The sequence below is a fragment of the Camponotus vicinus genome, unplaced genomic scaffold, assembly GCF_025532165.1.
Source record: "Camponotus vicinus isolate PSW18456_S1 unplaced genomic scaffold, iyCamVici1.0 SCAF_7, whole genome shotgun sequence".
Lineage (NCBI taxonomy): Eukaryota > Metazoa > Arthropoda > Insecta > Hymenoptera > Formicidae > Camponotus > Camponotus vicinus.
Genome location: NW_028141979.1, coordinates 8,108,751 through 8,132,014, shown reverse-complemented (window position 1 = coordinate 8,132,014; position 23,264 = coordinate 8,108,751). Strand labels below are relative to the sequence as shown.

Here is a 23,264-nt window from a genome sequence, read left to right as displayed (position 1 = left end):
ATAAACACACATTATATATCTAATTGATAATTATATTATATCAATTCGAATAACATACTAAATGTGTGACATTTGACTTTCTGTTAATTTTAATATAAACTTAATTGTTAATATTCATTTTCCATAAGAGACATTAAATTACAGATTTTAAATATTTGCTCCATATACATTATACATAATGACGTATCACTGATATCTTGCATGCTGCAAGCACAGTAAATTTTTGATATTAAAATAAAAGTCCTTCGATATCTTCGTATTAAGGAAATAAATAGCTTTTTTACATTAAAAAGTCTTTCTATTAATTAGAAAAATTAAAACATGTAATTTGTTCTAAATTTTTTAAATAAAATAAATATCATCGATACATATCATTTGTATTGAATTTAATCTGACAACAAACTTTTAAACTCTAAATTGGACAAAAAAAATGTTAAATCGAAATCAATTTGTTGAATCTAATTCTGTACAGATCTTCTGATATTTTATTTTAATTTATTTATTTAGCATTTTTTATTTTAATTTATATATCATCTGCTTGTTCATTTCTTTTCTTTTTCTAGAGTCATTATCACAAAAAATTAAGTATTCATTTTTATCACCACTGCGCTACTATAGTGTGCATATGCTGTAAGTATGATTGCCCTTTTCTATTTTTTTTTTCTAGTTCCTTTTTGTACATTGCGTCACAGGTGTAGTTCGCTCTCTACCTTTTGCATTATCCATTCTGTTATTTCTGTTGCAATCATTTAACACTCATTCAATATATATTAAATATCTTATTTTTTTTTTGTGTTTACAAAGTTACATCTACCGGTACGTTGTGTCTTATAATCTCCATCCATAAAAATCTATCAATAAAAATAGTTATTATTAAGCATTACCTTTTTTGATTTATGATTAATATCTTAAGAACATTTTATAAAATATGAACGATAATTGTGATATTTCATATGTGTGCGTTACATAATATACAATATCAATTCATCTTGAAAGAAATATTCTTTTTTAATTATTACTCACAAGCAGTACTTTAAAAAATAGAAAAATTGTAAGAAAAATTGCGTAAAAAGCTCACAAAAGAAAGAAAAACAATGTTCACTGTAATTGTTTAAATAGACCTCATTAACTTTTTATTCTATTACGACTCAACCGCTATGTTGTCGTTATCATATATGTATTTTTTATTAGTGAATGCATATTTTTTAATCAAAATGAATAAATGGAAATACAAAAATTATTCATATGATAAAAGTAAATATATGCATGCATTACATTTCTCTATCTTTTCCTGGTTTAATTGATTAATTGGCCAAGTATGCTCTAAAAACATCACCAAAGTCTTTTATAAGATATCGATATTCGTACAGTTGAGTTCTTATTTGATTCCAACATAGATCTAGCTTGCGGTTTACATACGTTATTATACTTTTCATTTTCTTTTTACGCAAGGATTCAATTACCTAAAACGGATTATTTTAATATTTATTTCAACAACAATTTTTTTTCATACTATAAAAGTCTGCTAAAATTTCTGATTATTAGAATAAGTAGGATAAAATAGTAATATGGTACGTAAAGATAAACAAGCTTAATGATAATAAAAGAATATTAATAATTATGTAAATATATCTAAACTTATAAAATTTACCTCATCATCGTTTTTACCATCATTAATGGGAGCAGGCACTGAATATTTTAGAACATCCTGAATATTACTTTTCACGTATTCCTTTATCTAAAACAAATTGTCTTTTAGATTATATAAGTATTAATTCTACGTTATGATGTAATAGAACTTTAGATATAATTTGTCTTTAATGTAATTATGCAACAAAACGTCCGAAGAAATTTAGACTGTTAAAGATTAACTAGTTAACTTAAAAAATTTTTACATATAATATTTTGCAATAGATACATTATTATATAATATAGATCATATAATAGAATATAATCCCCTCTCATTTCCATTATTAAGTGTAATTATTATTAAATGTTTCCGAGAAGTCATTAGAATTGTATTCGATTCTTAAAATTGCATTGAATTAGAGAAAAATAAAAATAACATGTAATTAACAAAAATAATCGAATAGAAAAAGCTTTATAATTTCTATAAATGTCCCGTTGTTGTCCAGTAATCAGCGATTCTAATACATATATCATAGAACAGATAAGTCTAAAATTATGTTGAATCTCAAATAATATATGTATATATATATATCCAGACATACGATATATATAAATAAATATATATATATATATATATATATATATATATATATATACATGTTTTGATAATTGAGATTCCAAAACAAGAAATTAATAAATAATTTTATAAATGTACATGTATATGTATACAAGCCTATACATAAGTATATAAAATTTACCTGTTCAATTTGTTGCTTAGAATATACATGGTTAATGATCATAGTTAATGCTGGTATAACATCCATATGTCTATAAAAACGAAACAATAGCCTTATTATATAACTTTAACAAATGGAACAAATCTTCACAATTACACAATTATTACATATGTTCATAAAAGTAAAATTATTACATGGGTTTTATTCTTTCTAAATTGTACAATATGAAATCAAGTATATAGATATTGTTTGCATGCCTCGCAACAATAGAACAAAAACTGTTTATATGATCGATAACTGTTGTCGCATTAGCCATTAAATGCATATATTGGACAATCATTGAAGAACTATTGGAACAAGCCAAAAATTTTAAAACACTAAAATCGGATTCTTTCAAATATACAACATTAAACACCTTCATCCAAATATTATTATCCGCTATCTTCAAACTACTGCAGAATGTCCATTCTTTCCATTCTTTCCATCCCGTCCAAATTCTACGATATTCGGAATGAAATATAAATAGATTATTAAAATTTGTAATTTTATCTCTTGATCACATAATTTATCAAGTATTTCACAAAATACGAGAGAAATTATTTATAAAATGATACTGATTGAAAAACAATTGCAAAAAGTAATTACTTGTATGGTGAAGAATTGTTACGATTGTAAATATATAGTTTTAAATCATTATATGCTTTTGACAAGCAATAATCATGACCTAAAATACATAACCATCTTGTAGCCTCTTGCCTCAAAGATTTAGTGAAAAAGCTCTTCTGAATGATTATATTTGATTTAAATTCGGGATATTTTACTTCCCATAAAATCTCACTCAATGGTTGCATTATTTCCTTCTACAAATTGTTAAATAATATATAAAAAAATATATATTTTTGTATTAATTTATATATTACAGAAGAATTGATAAAGTTTTATACGGTTCATACGAAGTTTTTACGCATGCATATGCTTATTATTTAAAACGTTATACAAATAATATAATAATATTTTTATAAGGTTAAAAACATGATAATAAATGCGTAATTATATTACACTAATTAATACATTTTGATATTTATTATTATTATTCTCAATACTAAAGAAATGATTACATGATAATTTAAAAGTGGAAGCAATTTCATGAACTTTGGACAGTTAAACATTGTGTATGTTCATCCTTATTTTATCAAAAATAACTTTAAAATATACATGTTGTGTACATTGTTGATATATATATATATATATATATATATATATATATGTATATATAAATTATTTAACATAAAACACCCGTTTTTTTATTTATACAAACTAATATTATTTTACCTTCACAGGTGCGCTTTCTGAAAATGTAAAGAAACCCGACATATATTCCATGTTTTTGAACATAGGATACCATGCGATATAATCTCTATTTTGCCATGGATAATGTGAAATATCCAAGAATACAGTAAAATTTAATCGGCCTGTCATCAGGAAATGAAATGTGTCGTCGATGATTTTAGCACGATCGAGAACATGTATTTTTTTAAAGGAGGTGGAGTTCAGATATTTCGAAAGTCTATTCCAATTCTCGCCATCATAATTGACGCGATAGCATCCTATTGTGTGATAAATAAATTCTGAATTAAATTAAATTCTTTATAAATTTGTCAAGTAATTATTTGAAATCTTGTGTCTTCTTATATTCAAAGCGTATAAAATATATATTAGAAATTGTGTATTAAAAATTGTGATTATTATAAGAAACAAATTATGGATTGACAATATTAAATTATGTCACACTGATAAATCAATGTATTTAGAAAGCTATACTAAGAAGAAAGCTATACTAAGAGATGTAGATAAAAGAAGAAGATAAAAAGAATTAAAAATAAGACGAAAATAGAAATAATAGACAAATTAGAGAAGAAAATTAAAATTATAATGATAACATGTACGAACACAATAACATAGGAGATAAAAATTAACAAGTCTTGAAATTACTAGTAAAAATTAAATATAAAATTAGAAACATAGAAAAGAATAAAGAATTAGAACAGAAAATCGAGAAGTAAATAAAAATAAACTTCAAAAATTAAAAAATAAAAAATAAAAAATAAAATATAACAAAATTAAAAAATCATTAAAAATATGTATTTAAATTTATAATATAATTATGTTATAAACTGTATTACTCACTGATTTCGTAAATACCACCTCATACCAAACTTAAACATCTCTTCGGTGAATATAATTCGCAACGAGCGGAACATAATGCTTGCTACGAAAATTGACATTATAAAGTACATTAAAAATGTAGTACGTATAAAATAAATTTGCTGTACATCATTTGGATATATAAATTCATAAGCATAACTGATTTATATATATATGATAAATAAAAGTTAACTATATAATTTCATTATTTCGATAAACATTAACATTTATTTATATAAATAATATAAATAATATAAATAAATTATTTAAAACTACTTATATATGAAGCAACTAAGTTATTTTTTTTATTATGATGCTTTTTATATGTAGCATTAGAGAATTTATCGACTATGAATTATCTACCCTTGATGTAACGGGGAATTTCAAGAGAACTATTTAATTCTGACTCAGTTGTGAGTGGCCATATATCCTTGGTGCTCCAATGAAGAACAGCCTGTTGCATTTGAACCACAGAGAAATCGTGTATTCGTTAATCGTAAATCGTTATGATTGTAATATAATTAAATAAATATTTAATTAAAAGAAGTGCTTACACATTAGCAACATACATTAAAACTGTTACAATATATTAAACAAAATTTACACACATTGGTCAATTGAATTCTTCTTATTAAGCTTAAAAAATATATCCATGTAATAATATACAATAATACAATTTCAAATTATGTATTTTTAAAGTTATTTAAAAGTATATCTGCCGATATATATATATATTGACAGAAATATATTGCCACATAAGTAACTTATATGGCAAATTTTGGCTAATTATCGTTATAGATCACAAATCTTAGAAAATAATTCCGATTTAAATTAGTATACATGATAAAAAGTATTTTATATTAAATGATAAAAAATATTTACAAAGATTATTTTACATTCTGTACATGGAAATATGAATATTTGTATATTACTCTGATTATATATGTGTGATTGAAATAAATAACGCTAAATATAAAACCTTATTGGCGGCATAATTTCCAAAGAACGTAGCAAAACCTTTGCTTAACCAGGAGTCCCACTTAGATGGATCGATTGCATTATAAAGCCATTCGTATATCACCTTATATGCTACTACTTGCGTTATTTCAATTTTGCGTATCTCATCATCTGTTTCTTGATTAAAGATAATATCTGCTTCTCTAAAAATAATTCGCTAATATTGCAATGAAGTCGGGAATCCTTTTTATACGTTAACGACCGCTGTTCAGTTGTACAATCACTAGATACGTTTTTAGATAATTGTTGTTGTGAATATAATTAGTTACATAAAAGATTAATTACATTTCATAATTAATTCGTATGTTAATCAGATTGTACAACTGCGATATCCTTAAGAATACAGTTAAAAAATGCGATAAAGGAAAAAGGAATGAAAAATGTATTACACATGTTCAGTTAGATACACACATACAGATACCAAATTTTATAATATTGAATATATCAAGAAAGTATATTATATTTTAATATGTTATAAAGATTAGCATTTTTTTAGATCAAAATATATTTACCTATAAAGAACGAATCCCAATTTTATGTCTTCTTCATCTGACAATTGGAGTGGAATCGCGACATGATTTACTTCCAGAGTTTTCTTGATGTATGAAAATTTGTCTTCTAAGAACAGCGTCACTCTTTTAGCAACTGTATATGCAAATTGTACATGAGGGAGCAATCTTGTTCTGCACGACAATTTTGCGTTTTGATTTGTGTCTAAAATAAAGGCGAGATGGACCACATCTGCCACTATGAAATAAACGGGCATTATAGGAGTAGTTTTGAAACGTGTCCATTGCATATCATTTTCATCCGCATTTATTTCCTGCACGGGCATATTTGATAAAGCAGTGTAGTTTTTATGGTGCTTTATGGAAATGTTATAACTAGCATATATAGTATCCTTCAAAAGTGGAAATAATCTTCGAACAAATGTGTGATAATGCGTTGCGACTAACCACCTAGCATGTATAACAATATATTTTAAATAATAAAAAATTTTCGGTTATTGCTTAATTATTAGAAATTAAAAAAGAAAGAAAAGGAAATAGAAAATGTACACAAATGTATATTGAGACTGTTAAAAATACTGTCAAAAGAATAATTATAATTATATATATATATATATATATATATATATATATATATATATATATATATATATGTGTGTGTGTGTATTTTATATTACAATTTTATATCATTATACTATATTTTTTATTATGTAATATATACGTATGTTATAAAAAATTTTTGTAATATCTACAATAAATGTATATAAAATAATATATTCAATATATTATTTTCTAAAAGATATTCTCTAAAAGATGCACTTACAAGAGAGTAAATATGTGAAGATAATAACATATAACAGTATTTTTAATATTTAACATTTCTATGTGTGATCAATATCTGTCTTGTATTAAAAAGTTCTTAATAATAGGAATGCTAGGTAAATGTTTACTTTAAGTTACACAGCTCGAAAAATTTTTATTTTCACATATGTTGTAGAGGATACATTCCTAAGTAATACACCGTTTGAATTTTGCGGCGGTCTCTTTTCGTTTCTGAGATATGCACTTTTGAAGTTTCATACTTTTATGTCATCTTTTCGTTATATCCTATTTATATATTTACATTTTTTGTTTACATTTGTTCATCACGGTTTTATATTATATTTTACTTGTATGTTTATATTTTTTTGTTTACGTTTGCTATCTCTAATTAATATTCTAATATAAATATTCTAATAAAAAAAAGGTAAACAATTTAGAATTTAATACAATTTAATACAATTAAAAAATATCACAAATGTATGTGTACACACACACACGCGCGCGCGCGCGCGGGGAGTGCAAGGGGGGCCTTCGGTCCCCCCTCCCGCAATTACCCCGCCGGTAGGCAAGATGGACCTCGCTTTACAACTTACAGCATATATCCATTGTGATTGAACTCTTCGCAATGCTTCCCCTACCCATTGCGAATATTAAAAATACTGTTATATGTTATTATCTTCACATATTTACTGTCTTGTAAGTGCATCTTTTAGAGAATATCTTTTAGAAAATAATATATTTTGAAAGTTATTCAGAAAGATGACCTCGGTAAATATAAACAGAAAAATATAAACATATTTAGAATGTAACAAAAAAATGATACAAGTAAGTATAAAATTTCAAAATCGCAAATATCTCAGGAACGAAGAGAGACCGCAAAATGCAAACGGTGTATTACTTAGGAATGTATCCTCTACAACATATGTGAAAATAAAAATTTTTCGAGCTGTGTAACCTAAAGTAAATATTTACCCTATGTTTAAATAATAATTTATTAAATCATACGCATATATATTGAAACTATGCCAATCATAATAATAATAATAATAATAATATGAATAATTTGCACCAATTGAAGCAAGAATGGTATTTATAGTGCTTAAGTTACTTAATAATTTAAAATTACTCACACTCTTTCATTTAGTTCATTTATATAAGTTCTAAAGCCTCCATCTTCAGCTAAAAGTCCGGAAAATTTCACGTACAGAGTGTAATGTCCTGGTGATAAATAATACGGAAGAGAAATGTTAGTAATATATTTTTTAGTGTCATAGGTAAATTTGTTAGGCCTATGGACGAAAACTTTTTTCTCATTTTCTTCAGATATTTGTGTAGTGTTTGTTATCACAATTTTAATTATAGACAGATTTTCCGTATAAAAATATATATCTTTCGTTTCATAAGGAATAGAAATGCTGATGTTGCATTCGCCGTGGAAAATATCTGCATTGACATATAGTACAAAGTGGATATTATAATGTTGCGTTTCGTCAAGCTTCCGTAGTTCAAAAGAAGCCGCTGCGACAATGAATATTAGACTGCAACTTAATATTTTTAGAAATGCCATGCTTCTCAAAAGAGAGATAATCTCTCTCTTCTTCCTAAAAAAAGAGAAAAAATATATAAAATAATATATATGTACAATATATACATATATAATTCGCTTTAATTATTGCTTTTATTACGTATAAAAATAGAGAAGATAAGTAAAAAATATCACATCATTCTTTGTTAATAATAGATAGTGTTAGGATAAAAGAATTATATCTTTCAATATATATTTTAGCAATATATTAATTTGATTAAGTTTTAGCATACTTATACATACGTTCGGTTTTAAATTAAATTGCATTTTATTTTAGAAATAATATAATAATATACGTTTTAAATTAAAATTGTCCCTTTAATAATTTTGGAAAAGATAAACATTTTTGATGAAAATAATTATATTTGTTTTATAATTGCGCTTTAAAATTTTTTAAATTGTCTTCAACATACATAATGTATAGATTTTATTTATGTTTAAAGTTATGTAGGTTATGTAATTATTTTTTTGGTAATAACTCACTTCTCGTATATAGTTATTAGGTGTAATTAGGTCGTTGATATATTACTAATATCGACAAAAATATATCTATATCTACTTGATGTTCTGAAAAACTATCGAAAGTAACAACGTTCGATACCTGAAATCATAATAAACATATTAAAACATTGATTTTCAAAATCAAAATAATGTGAAATCAGGTTTAATAAGCATCTTATTAATCAATAAACAATAAAAAAGTGTGAATATTTGATTAAATTAATCACCATACTACATATTTAATTTTTAAGTAAATTATTTTTGAAAAACGTTAGTGTTTGATCTCTCCTTCGTGCAATATTCTATGCTTAGTTGCCGATCAGAAAATCAACCAAAAGGGGCAAGAGACACCATCGCGCAAGAGCGCTCAAAACCAAAGATAATAAATGGTATGATGCAATGTATTTTTGAATGTCGCTTTACTTGGAGCTGGTGTATTTGGTTACTGCCTTGGTTCCCTCACTGACCGCGTGTTTAGCCAATTCTCCGGGTAAAAGAAGCCTTACTGCAGTTTGTATCTCACGAGAAGTGATCGTCGATCGTTTGTTATAGTGCGCCAATCTTGATGCTTCGGCAGCGATTCTCTCAAACACATCATTGACAAAACTGTTCATGATGCTCATGGCTTTGCTGGAGATTCCCGTATCAGGGTGCACTTGCTTCAAAACCTTGTAGATATAAATGGCGTAGCTTTCCTTCCTCTTCTTCCTCTTCTTCTTATCCGTCTTACTGATGTTCTTCTGGGCCTTGCCCGCCTTCTTTACGGCTTTACCACTCGCTTTAGGAGGCATGACGAAAGCAGTAGCGACGAAACTCTGAACGTACGAGATGCGTGTCGAACGAAGTCCGGACGTCAATTGATTCCGGTCATTGTCTCTTGCCCCTTTTGGTTGATTTTCTGATCGGCAACTAAGCATAGAATATTGCATGAAGGAGAGATCAAACATGCCGGTCGCCTTGAAAAGAGTGTCTTTTCAACAAGAAGCAAGTGATAAAAACTAAAAGACTCAGGCGATTTACACACAATATAGGCTGAAATAAAAGTGACATTAGTTGCAAAAAAATAAACGTACATATCAAACCAACAAAAGTGGGCTCGTGTTTTATTTTACACTCAGCCATCTCAAGCATGAACAGTTAAAGAAATCAAAGAATTATATTTTATACTTTCATTTTCTTTTTTATAAGTAAACAATTCATTTCCTTTTGAAATGAATCTTAATTTATTGGCTAGATATTGTAGATTATTTTACATTAAATCTTTAAAATTAATATTTTCTTCTTCTATCATGAATTTTGCAATATTATATATCACAATATTATGTAACGTATGTTATATAATGTTGTTTTTTTATAAGTGTTATATAAATGATAAAATACTATATCAATAAAAAATGTGCACAGAAGATATCGTTTTTAGATAATCAATTTTCAAATCTTGTTTTGACACATTATGTATTTGACACAAATTTTTATATACATAATTATAATGACAAAATGTTTTCAGTTACTGCTTTTATTACATATAAAAATAAGACAGAGAGTGTATAAAAAATATTATGTAATATTTTATTAAAGAAATCTAGCTCTTTAGGGTAAAAGAATCATAATGTTTCAGTACATATTTCAGTAAATGCAATATATATATAGTCAATTTGATTAGATTTAATCACATTGAAACATAATTTAATAAAAAATATTTCTTTATTACAATAGATGTTTGATTTTAAATTGTATCTATTTTTAAGATAATGTAATAATACATACGCTTGTAAAATTAAAATCTTTTTCCTCTAATATCTTTATAAAGATCATAAATTTGAAAAAGACAGTCATTTCTGAGAAAAAAGTGCTTTATATTTTATTTCAAAAATAATGTAAAAAATAGTTCAAATTTAAGTTTTGTCTTTCTAATAATTTTAAAAAAGATAGCTTTTTTCACGAAAAGAATTATGCTTATTATGTTTCTACCTTAAAATTATTTAAATTGTCTTCAACGTTAATATACACATTTTATTTTTTTTTTGAAAATGGCTATGTATTCTGTTATAACTTACCTCGTATATTATGTCAGCCGATCAGAATTTAGTTCTTTAATAATAATTAATTCTTTATTACCATAAATTATTAACATTGAAAATATATCTATATTAACTTGATCTTGCCGTTTTGAAATACTACCGAGAAATGCCAATGTTCGACAAGCGATATAATAAGCATATTATGGAAACAATCTTGAAAATCAAAATAATATGAAACCAGACTGATACGTGTTTTATCAGTTAATAAACGCAATAAAATGCTAATGTATGATTAAATCAATTCTCTGTTCGATATATTTAATTAATTATTTTTAAAATGCATTTTATAGCAATTAAAAAGTTGTACTCCCTCAATATTTTTATTTTTTTCTTATAAGCAAATAATCCATCGCCGTTTGTATCTTAATTTATTGGCTCTAATGTAGATTTATATGTGGTATTCAATGTCCAAAATATTTTATAAATATAATAAAAATAACGCGATTTGTCGGAAAAGAGAGAAAAAAGGCTAAATTTTTTTAATAGAACATTTTCATAATTAACATAAATTTTAACAACAAAATTTTTAAAAACAAAATTGATCTCTCTGAAATACCAAAAAATATATATTTATGTGTTCTCTTATTCGTTCAAAATTTTCTTATTTCAAGATTTTTACATTTGCAGGAATCTTGTGAAAAACACATGATATATTCAATGATTATGTAAAATTTTGGATGAATACGGAACAAAAATGAATTTGAGCATGTTGACATTGAAAGAGAGTAGCTACGAATAATACAAAAATAACTAAAGCGTAAATTATCAAATCACGAGAAATGTTCTAAAAAGATCTATCTATAATTTATTATTATAAATTTTATTATAAGTCTGCAAAAGTTTTGCAAACTTTATTTTTTCTATTTCTTAAGCCTGAATCTTTTTATAGATATTATTGTCAATGCATAATTTTACTGTAGGTATAGTAAGATTCGTATATTTTAGACTATCTATTAAAAGTAATTGTAAAGTGAGTATATATTTTGGCATTATTAATTTATTTAAATACAATAACAATATTACAATTTTTCTATTAGTTTTTCATCGCTCTGCAATGATCGGCGTATGTAAATACTTTTGATATATTTTGATATATTGATTGTCTAAAACTAATCATTCTTTTTTTATTAAAATAAATAGAATTTAATAAAGTAAGATTTAAAATAAAAAAATAAGTCTTGAAAGAAACAAATTTCATAATATTATATGTCGTATTTTTATCTCAGTATTGCATGACCACTAAAATAATATATTTATATCTAATGAATAGAAAGAAGATAAAATATTTAAATAATCAGTTCTCTCCTGTGTTCATTAAATTTTTCATATTACAAGATACATGCGTATATAAGACACACATATATATCGAATTGATAATTAATAATTATATTATATCAATTCGAATAATATACTAAATGCGTTTAAATATTATTAAATGCGCTTTTTTTAATTTTAATACAAACATAATTGTTAATTAATTTTCTAAAGGAGACATCAAATTACACATTATAAATATTTTAAATTAAAAAATCTTTCTATTAATTAGAAGAGTTAAAATATATAATTTATTGTAAATATTATTTTAGATAAAATAATCAGTACTATCTGTATTGAATTTAAACTATCAACAGAACTTTTAAACTCTATTCTTAAACTCTAAATTCGACAAAGAAATGTTAAGTCCAAATCAATCTGTTAAATCTAACGTTCAATACAGAACTTCTCATACTTTATTTTAATCTATTTATTTAGCATTTTTTTATTCTAATTTATATGATATCCGCTTGTTCATTTTTTTATTCTTTTTATTTTCTACAGCGCTATTGCAACTATCATAAAAAATTGTTAGGGATTCACTTTTACCACTGCGCTACTATAATTATAACTATGATTGTTCTTTTCTATTCTTTTCTAGTTTTTTTGCACATTGCCGTTTGTCAAAGCCGTAGTTTATTCTATCGTTTGCATTATTCAGTCGATATCATTTTGTTACTTCTATTGTAACGATTATTTGACACTCATTCAGTATATTGTATTCTATATTATTTTTCACGTGTGCCGAATATCCAGCATGTTCTCTCTCCTACTTTGCCCTATAAAAATAATTATAATTAAGCATTAATTCTTTCGATTTATGATTAATATCTCAAGAATGTTTTATAAAATTTATATGATAATTGTGAAATATTTCATATGTGCATTACATGAACACATATCGATTTATCTTCTATCGAAAAAAATATTCTTTTTTAATTATCACATAATGTTTACTTTAATTGTGTTTAAATAGAACTCATTAACTTTTTATTCTTTTATGACTCAACCACTAAGTTATCGCATATGTATTTTTTTATTCGTGAATGCATATTTTTAATCAAAATGAATAAGTGAAAATTCAAAAACTATTCATATATTAAAAGTAAACATGTGTATGCATTACATTTCGCTATCTTTTATCTGATTAGATTTATTAACTATCCAATTTTTTTTTAAATATATCGCCTGAGTCTTTTATTAGATGTCGATATTGGTACAGCTGAGTCCTTATTTGATACCAACGTAATTCTAACTTGAGGTTTAGCTGTATTATTATCATTTCCTTATCATTTTCAGATGATAAGTATTTGTTGAACTAAAACAGATTATTTTAACATTTATTTTTAATAGTAATTTTTTTTCGCACTATAAAAGTCTGCCATATTTTTTTATTATTAGGATAATTAGGATAAAATAGTAATACCGTACGTGAAGATAAATAAGCTTAATATTGAGAAATTAATAATGAAATATATATCTAAGTTTATAAAATTTACCTTATCATCGTTTTGATCATCACGATTATAATTAATCAGAGAAGAGGCTGGATATTTTAGAAGATACGGGATATTATTTTTCACGTATTCCTTTATCTAAAACAAATTGCCTTTTTAGATTAATATGTAAATAGTAATTTTATATTTTATCTTCCATTTTATAATATAGTAGAATTTTGTATGATATAATTTGTCTTTAACATAATTATGCAACGTAACGTCTGTCTGAAGAAACTTTAGACTAATATAAGAAAAGATCAACAAGTTAAATTAAGAAATTTTTACAAAATTTTTATAATATTCTGCAATAGATACATTTTATTATATAATAGATCATATAATAGAATATAATTCCCTCTCATTTCCATTATTAAATGTAATTATTATTAAATGCTTCTAAGAAGCCATTAGAATTAAATTTATCTTCGGATTCTGCAATTGCATTGAATTTAACAAAAATAAAAATAACCTGTAATTAACAAAAATAATAGTATAGAAAGAAGCTTTATAATTTATATAAATGTCTATCCGATGTCCAATAATTTGCGATTCTAATACATATATCATAGAACAAATAAATCTAAAATATATTCAAACAGACGGTGTATATATTGATAATTGAGATTCAAAACAAAAGATTAATGAATAATTATATTTGTGTACATGTTCATGTGTATATACATATAAGTTTATAAAATTTACCTTATCAATATGTTGCTTATAATATACATGGTTAATGATCACAGTTAATGCTGTAATAAAATTGAGTCTTCTATAAAAACAAAATAATAGAATTATTTATTTAAAAAGTGAAGCAGGTCTTCTCATAATTGCACAAGTATTACACATTTATAAAAAAGTAGTCATTACTTAGGTTTTACTCTCTCCAAATTGTATAATATGAAATCAAATACTTCAATATTCTTTGCATGCCTTGCAACAATAAAATAAAAACTGTTTACATGTTCAAAATCTGTGATTACTTTTCCCAGAACAGAGCCCAAAGTCATTACATTTATATACTGGATAATGATTGAAGAATTTTTGGAGCAAGCTAAAAATTTTAAAGCATTATAATTTGATTCTTTCAAATATATATTAAACATTTGTATCCAAGTATCGTCACTCGCTTCCTTCAAACCATTGCAGAATGTCCATTCTTTCCATCCCATCCAAATCCTACAATAATCAAAATGAAATAAAAATATATTATTAGAATTCATAATCTTACATCTTGATCACATAAATATTTCACAAGATAAAATGTTTTTATAAAATGATCGTAATTGAAAAATAATTGCAAAGAGTAGTTACTTGTATGGTGAAGCTTTTCTACAATTTATAAAATATGATATTAATTCATGATTGGCTATTGAAAGACAATAATCATAACTTAAAGTGCATAACCATCTTGCAGCCTCTTCCCTCAAAGATTTAGTGAAAACGCTCCCCAGCAGGATTCTATTTGGTTTAAAATCGGGATACTTTATTTCCCATAAAATCTCACTCAATGGTTGCATTAGTTGTGTCTAAATAATATATATAATAATATATAAAATAATATATAAATATTAAATAATATGTAAAAACAAACTTCGCTTGTAAATTTTTATGAAACACTTTCTTAGTACTAAGAAGAATAATAATTAATATCAAATTGTATTAATTAGGTTTACGATAATTACGCATTTAATACTATGTTTTTAACTTTATAAAAAGATTATTATATTATTTGCATAGAAATTGCATAGCATTATAAAAATTTATATATATTTTTATATTTCTTTATATATTATAGAAGAATTGATAAAGTTTGTGCGCACACATATGCTGTTGTTTAAAATGCTATGCAAATAATATAATAATATCTTTATAAGGTTAAAAATATAGTAATAAATGAGTAATTATAGTACACCTAATTAATAAAATTTGATACTAATTATTATTCTTCTTAGTACAGAAAAAATGTTTCATAAAAATTTAGAAGCGAAAGTTATTTTGTGAATCTTAGAGAGTTAAATATTATGTATACTCATCTATATTTTATCAAAAGTAAATTTAAGATATAAATGTGTTATATATATGTTGTCAATATAAATATATAAATTATTTAAATTAAAACACACGTTTTTTACTTACACAAACTGATATTATTTATACCTTTATAGGTGCGCTTTCTGGAAATGCAAAGAAACCCGACATATATTCCAAGTTTTTGAACATAGGATACCATGCGATATAATCTGTATCTTGCCATAAGTAATGTGAAATATCCAAGAATACAGTAGAATTTAATTGACCTGTCATCAGAAAGTGAAATGTGTCGTCGATGATTTTAGCACGATCGAGAACATGTATTTTTCCAAAGGAGTTGGAGTTCAGATATTTCGAAAGTCTATTCCAATTCTCGGCATCATAATTGACGCGATAGCATCCTGTTGTTTGATAAATAAAATCTGTATTAAATTAAATGTTTTTTATTGAATTTCAAGTAATAATTTGAAATATCTTTTATCTTCTTATATTCAAAGCGTATAAAAAATATATTAGAAATTATGTATTAAACATTGAAATTATTATAAGAAAGCAAATTGTCAATAAAAATTAAATTATGTCACGTTGAGAAGTCAATAATGATAATCAAATTATACTATATACTTCGTCGCGACTAACAATTTTAATGTATATCACAATCTTTAGATCGTGTCTAAAATTTTATTATAATAACAGTACAATATGTAGACCAAATTTATCAAATATAAATAATCAGGTAAAAAAATAGCTGATTTATACATATGTATGTCTAGCAAATTGCAGTTTATCATATTCAATTAAACATAATTAAATTATACAATAATTAAATTATACAATAATTAAATTTTTTTAATATTAAATAATTTTAATCATTGTTGGATGCTTAAGAAAAATGTTTTCTAACTAATATATTGAAAAAATTTACTATTTCTATAATTTAAATAACTTTGAATTATATACATTATATACAAGATAAAATTTTCATATATGACTCGAAAACAGGCGTTTTAGAAAAGAGTGTTTCAAATAAAAGTTGTACGGTTTTAGAAGGGGAAAGAAGATAAGAAAATTAGTTGCACCTTGAGTGTAGGTGTTAAAGTCAACCTAGGTTTCTTTAAATGGAACTACTTTAATTTGTCTCTGTAAATCAATTCCTCAAAATATTCCTCATAGAAACTTATAACGCCAAAAATTAAATAATTTGCGAAATATTTCATACTTTAAGTTTACAAAATTTTACATAAACCATAAAACATGTTGTAAAATATATATTTTTCGATTACATTACCTTAATACACTTTTATGCACAAAATAATGAGAAGAAACTGATATAAAGATCGACTGATATAAAGAAATTATGTAATTATTTTTAAGAAAAAGTATAAATGTGCAAAGAATAGCTATATATGTAAAAGTATTAGTAACAATTTTTCGATCAATATTTACCACTTTGTTGTAAATTGGCCAATACCCAGTCATTCTTGTCTATGAAATCTATATGTAATATATGGTACGAAATATTTGGTGCTAACCACACTTCAGGCAATAATTTCTTCGAATCGGAATGCGTCTGTGTAGTAATATTTACAAATATCCATATATCCGTATTAAAATTTTCTACCGATATATTCAAGTTGCCATTATTATAATTTCTGTTCACATTTATCACAGGATAATGATTTAGTTGTATCCAATTAACTATTCTGTCCTCTAAATTGTATTTTGATTCCAAAAGTGATTTATCCATGGCCATTTGCAATACGTTCAAGAAAAATCTACTGCTTACGTATCTAAAAATTCAAACAGGTAAATGATAAGAAAAAAATCATGAAAAAAAGATATCTTAAGAAAAATATTGAAAAGCAATTAAGATTTTTAAAGAAGAAAGCAAAAGTGAAAGGGAAAAAGTAGTAGTACTGTAAATTATATCAAATAGAATTAAAACGTTAAAAAAGGTATTAATAATAAATAGCAAAAGAGAAAAAATAGAATAGTAACTAAAAAGGTAAATGTGTCACAGAAAAATATAAGTAGAGAATATGTGAGAAGATTTAAAAAACAAAAATTAAAAACGGAAATGTAGATAAAGAAAAAAGTTAAAGAAAATTGGAAGAAGACGAAAATTATAAATAATATTAAAAAATATAAACATAATAATATAGAAGGTAAAAATTAACAAGTCTTGAAATTACTAGTAAAAATTAAGTATAAATAAAATTAGAAACATAGAAAAGAATAAAGGAATAGAAAGGAAGTTCGAGAGGTAAACATAAATAAATTTCAAAAATTAAAAAATAAGGCAAAAGACAATTATAAAAAAAGCAAAATTAAAAATTATTTAAAATTGTGTATTTAAATTTATAATATAATTATATTGAAATCTATATATATTACTCACAGGTCTCGTAAAAACCACGTCACACCATACTCAAACATGTCTTCGGTAAATATAATTTGGTACGAGCGGAACATAATGCTTACTATGAAAATTGACATCATAAAGTAAAAATGTAGTATGTATAAAATAAATTTGCTGTAGATTATTTGGATATATAAATTCAAGAACGTAACTGATTTATATATATGATAAATACAGGTTAACTTTAATATTATATTTCTGATAAACGTTAATATTTACGTAAACAATAATATAAACAAATCATAATTAAATTATTTTTTTTATTATGATGTTTCTTATATGTAGCATTTAGAAATTATCAACGATAATTTATTTGCTTGATTACCCTTGATGTAACGAGGAATTTCAAAAGAGCTATTGAATCCTGATTCGATTGTGAGCGGCCACGTATCCTTGGTCCCCCAATGAAGAACATCATGTTGCATTTGAACCACAAAGAAATCTTGTATTCGAAGATCCGGAAATGTCTGGACGCAAAAGAATTTTAATATAATTAAACAAATATTTAATCAAAAGAAGTGCTAACATATATTGACAACACATTAGAACTGTTACAATATAATAAAAAAAAATTACACACATTCGTTCATTGAATATTTCTTAAGTTCAAAAAATATATTCAAGTATCTAATGATATCCAATGCTACCATTTCAAATTAAGTATTTTTAAAGTTATTTAAAAGTATGTATGTCAATATGTATAAATTATGATATTTTAATTTAATGTTGCTTATGTGGTAAGTTTTGGCTGATTATCGTTATAGAAATCAAAATATTTTTAAATTCCGATTATTTGAGTGTAATTGAAATAATTAACGCTAAATATAAAGTAACCTTATTGGCGGCGTAAATTCCAAAAAACATAGCAAAACCTTTGCTAAACGAGGGTTCCCACTTATATGGATCAATTGCATTATAAAACCATTCGTGCACCACCTTATATCCTATTATTCGCGTTATTTCAATTTTGCGCATCTCAGAATCTGTTTCTTGATTAAAGATAATATCTTCTTCTCTAAAAATAAATTCGCAAATATTGCAATGAAATCGAGAAACCCTTTTATTACGTTAGCGATCGCTAACGTAAGAAAGTTTGTACAATTACTAGACACGCTTTTGAGAAAATCATTGTTGAATATAATTAGTTATATAAGAGATTAATTATATTTCATAATCAATTCGTGCGTTAATCAAATTTTACGACTGTGACATCCTTCAGAATACAGTTAAAAAATTGCGACAAAGGAAAAAAGTAATAAAAAATGTATTATATATATTTCAATTACATACTAATATAGATATCAAATTTTATAATATTGAATATGTGGAGAAAAAATATTAAGTTTTAATGTAGAAATTAATTATTTTTAATCAAAATATGGTTACCCATAAAGAACAAATCCGAATTTTATATCTTCTTCATCTATTAATTTCGGAATCACAATATGATTTGTTTCCGGACTTCTTCTGATATACGGAAACACTTTATCTAAGAACTGCGCAATATATTCAGCAACTGTGTTTGCAAATTGCACATGTGGTATTATGCCTGTTCTACACAACAATTTGGCAATCTGATTTATTTCTGAAATAAAGGCGAGACGAACTACACTAACCGCTATGAAATGAACGGGCATTACAGAAGTAGATTTGAAGCGTGTCCATTGCATATTATTTTCATCCATGTTTACTTTTTGAACGGGCATATTTGATAAAGCCGTGTAATTTTTATGATGCTTTATAGAAATGTTATAACGAGCATATCGAGTATCCTTGAAAAGTGGAAGTAATCTTCGAGTCGCAAATGTGTGCGTTGCGGCCAACCACCTAGCACATATATAACAATATATTTTAACTAACAAAGTGTTTTCAGTTACTGCTAAAGTAGTATGACAAACTAACAGAAAAAGAAAGAGAAATAGAAAATGTGTATAAATGTATATTAAGACTTTTATAAAAATACTGCTAAAAAATAATTAATAATATAATTAAAAATTAAAAATACTGTTAAGAGAATAATATATATATATATATATACATATATATATATATATATATATATATATATATTTTATATTACAATTTTATCATTATATTATATTTTTTATTATGTAATATATATGTACGTTATGAAAACTTTTTGTAATATAATAAATGTATATGAAACAATATATTCACAATATTCTCTAAAATATGCATTTATAAGATAATAAATATATATATATGAAAATGATGATATATAACATAACAGCATAATATTTTTAATATTTAAGACTTCATCATTCATGTATGATCAATATGTGTCTTGTATTAAAAAGTTTTTGATAATAGGAATATTATATATAAAAACAAACGATTTTTCATGAATTAATTACTTTAGGAATATTTTTTGTAAATTATAAGAGAACAATGTTTAAAAAACAATTTATTAAATCATACACGTATGTCAAACTATGCCATCATAGTAATAATAATAATACGAACAGTTTGCAAAAATTGAAGCAAAAGTTGCAAAGCTGAAGTTATTAAATGTTTTAAAAACTACTCACATTCTGTCACTTTGTTCATTTATATAAATTATAAATCCTCCATCTTCAGTTAAAAGACCGGAAAATTTCATATTCAGAGTGTAATTTCCTGATGATAAATTATACGGAAAAGAAATGGTAGTTATATACGTTTCAGTGTCATAGATAAGTTTCTCCGGTCTATGGACAAAAACTTTTTCTTCATTTTCTTTAGATATTTGTGTATTGTTTGTTACAATAACTCTAGTTATCGACAAATATTCCGTATAAAAATATATATCTTGTGTTTCATGAGGAAGATAAATGCTAACATTGTATCCGCCATGGAACATACTAGCATTGACATGTAATACAAAGTAGACGTTATAATTCGATAATACACTCAATTGTTCAACAAAAGAAGCCGCCGCAACAACGAATATTAGACTACAACTTAATATTTTTAGGAATGCCATGTTATTCCTTTTCTTTCTCTCATTCATCTTAAAGCAAATCTAAATAAGTATTTTCTTCTTGAAATAAAAAAAGAAAAATAAAATATTACATGTGTGCATATATATGCGCAATATATAGAGTGTCCCATTTTAAAGTTTCCAATAGAATATCTCTTTAGGAAAGTATTTTAGGAAAGAAATGTTTTAGACAAAAGTTGTAGGGTTTTAAAATTTCTGTTGAATGATTATATCCGTTTGACCTTGAGTGAAGGGAGATCATATGAAGTTCAACTTTATTTCCTTAAACGGAACTCCCTATTTTTTATTGCATATTCTTGTAACTTATCTCGAGGGCTTTCCAAAACATTATAATAAAGTATTTTTTTGTTAAGTATTTTCAGAGTTATGAAACTTGAAATAATTTTTTAATTTAACATAAACCATAAAATATCTAGTAAAATATTTATTTTTTAATTATCTTACCTCAATACTTTTATACACAAAATAATGTGAGAAATTAATTGATGTAAAGGAAACATAGTTGTTTACATATTTAAAAAAAAATGTGTAATTGTTAATTGGAAATTACATATTTTTTCTTGCTTTCTTGAAGAGATAGTCTAGTGGAAACTCTAAAATGGGACTCCCTGTATATTATATATATAATAAAAAATTCGTTTTAATTATTCCTTTTGTTTTGAAGAAAAATAGTGAAAATATGTAAAAAACATCACATCATTTTTTACTAATAATATATAGCCTAAGAATAAAAAAATTATAATCTTTCAATATATGTTTTAACAAACACGAAATGTATTAATTTGATTAAATATTATCACACTTATACATTTAATAAAGAATCCTTTATTAAACGTTTGATTTTAAATTATATTGAGTTTTATTTCAAAATTATATAATACAATAATATACGCTTCAGATTAAAATTCTTCCCTTCTTTCCCTTTAATAATTTAAAAAAAAACAGACATTTTTGACGAATAGATTTATATTTGTTATATAATTGTACTCTAAAATTATATAAATTGTCTTCAACGTACATAATGTATATTTACTTTTAAAAGCGGTTATACTTTGTTTTTATAATAACTCACCTCTCGTATATAGTTGTTTGCAGATCAGAATTTAATTTCTTGATAATAATGAAGTGTAGTTAGCTCGTTATTACTCTATATTATTAATATTGACAGAACCTATATTTATATCCACTTGACCATGTTCTGAGAAACTACCGAGAGATAACAACGTTCGATATCTGAAATCGTAATAAATATGTATATATTATTAAAACAACTTTTAAAATAATGTGAAATCAGGTTAATAAGCGACTTATTTATCAATAAACAATAAAATGTGAATGTTTGATTAAATTAACTCCCGTGTTATATATTTGATTTTTAAATAATTATTTTTGTAAAACGTTTTAAAGCAATCGAGAAATTGTATTTCATACTTTCATTTTCTGTTTTCTGAGCAAACCATTTATCTCCACTTGTATCTTATAATTTATTGGCTAAATGTTGTAGACCTTCTTATATTACATATTTGAAATTAATACATTTTCTTCTTTTATCATATAAATAGAATAAAAGAGATTTCGAGGGAAGAATTCAACAGAAATGAATTTCGTAGTATTATATGTCGTGTAACATATGTTATAATGCCTCTTTTTGTAAGTGTTACACATTAATGACAAAATATTATCAGTAAATAAAATGTGCAAGAAATCATCTAGATAATCAGTTTTCAAATTTAGAATTTAAAAGTACAAGTTTTGACACATTATGTATTTCACACAAGTTTTTATATCACATAGCTATGGCAATAAATTTTCTTTAATTACTGCTATTATTACGTATAAAAGAAGAGATATAAAAAGTATATAACATATATTATACATATAATATTTTACTAAAGTAATCTACCTTTAAGA

General features: G+C 24.6%; 3 protein-coding genes across 3 annotated transcripts; all 3 read right to left on the bottom strand.

Moving 5' to 3' along the window:
* Nucleotides 1-640: 640 nt before the first annotated feature.
* Nucleotides 641-9,105, bottom strand: LOC145975013 (thyrotropin-releasing hormone-degrading ectoenzyme-like). Its single transcript, XM_083105137.1, has 14 exons — nt 8,988-9,105; nt 8,050-8,520; nt 6,101-6,547; nt 5,537-5,731; nt 4,935-5,062; nt 4,554-4,635; nt 4,188-4,198; nt 3,699-3,973; nt 3,012-3,226; nt 2,561-2,863; nt 2,388-2,457; nt 1,652-1,738; nt 1,276-1,463; nt 641-851 (listed from the first exon to the last, which is right to left on the bottom strand). Exons 2-13 carry the CDS (start codon nt 8,484-8,486, stop codon nt 1,305-1,307), a joined length of 2,409 nt encoding a protein of 802 aa, XP_082961263.1. The 5' UTR covers nt 8,487-8,520; nt 8,988-9,105; the 3' UTR covers nt 641-851; nt 1,276-1,304.
* Nucleotides 9,106-9,398: 293 nt separating this feature from the next.
* LOC145974736 (histone H2B-like) lies at nt 9,399-9,851 on the bottom strand. Its single transcript, XM_083104758.1, has one exon. It carries the CDS (start codon nt 9,794-9,796, stop codon nt 9,425-9,427), a length of 372 nt encoding a protein of 123 aa, XP_082960884.1. The 5' UTR covers nt 9,797-9,851; the 3' UTR covers nt 9,399-9,424.
* Nucleotides 9,852-12,898: 3,047 nt separating this feature from the next.
* Nucleotides 12,899-21,335, bottom strand: LOC145974726 (aminopeptidase N-like). The gene is made up of 13 exons (XM_083104751.1): nt 20,902-21,335; nt 19,739-20,179; nt 19,187-19,367; nt 18,678-18,819; nt 18,332-18,413; nt 17,380-17,723; nt 16,060-16,334; nt 15,214-15,428; nt 14,770-15,078; nt 14,602-14,671; nt 13,900-13,995; nt 13,527-13,718; nt 12,899-13,179 (listed from the first exon to the last, which is right to left on the bottom strand). Exons 1-12 carry the CDS (start codon nt 21,333-21,335, stop codon nt 13,557-13,559), a joined length of 2,751 nt encoding a protein of 916 aa, XP_082960877.1. The 3' UTR covers nt 12,899-13,179; nt 13,527-13,556.
* Between the last annotated feature and the right edge of the window lie 1,929 nt (nt 21,336-23,264).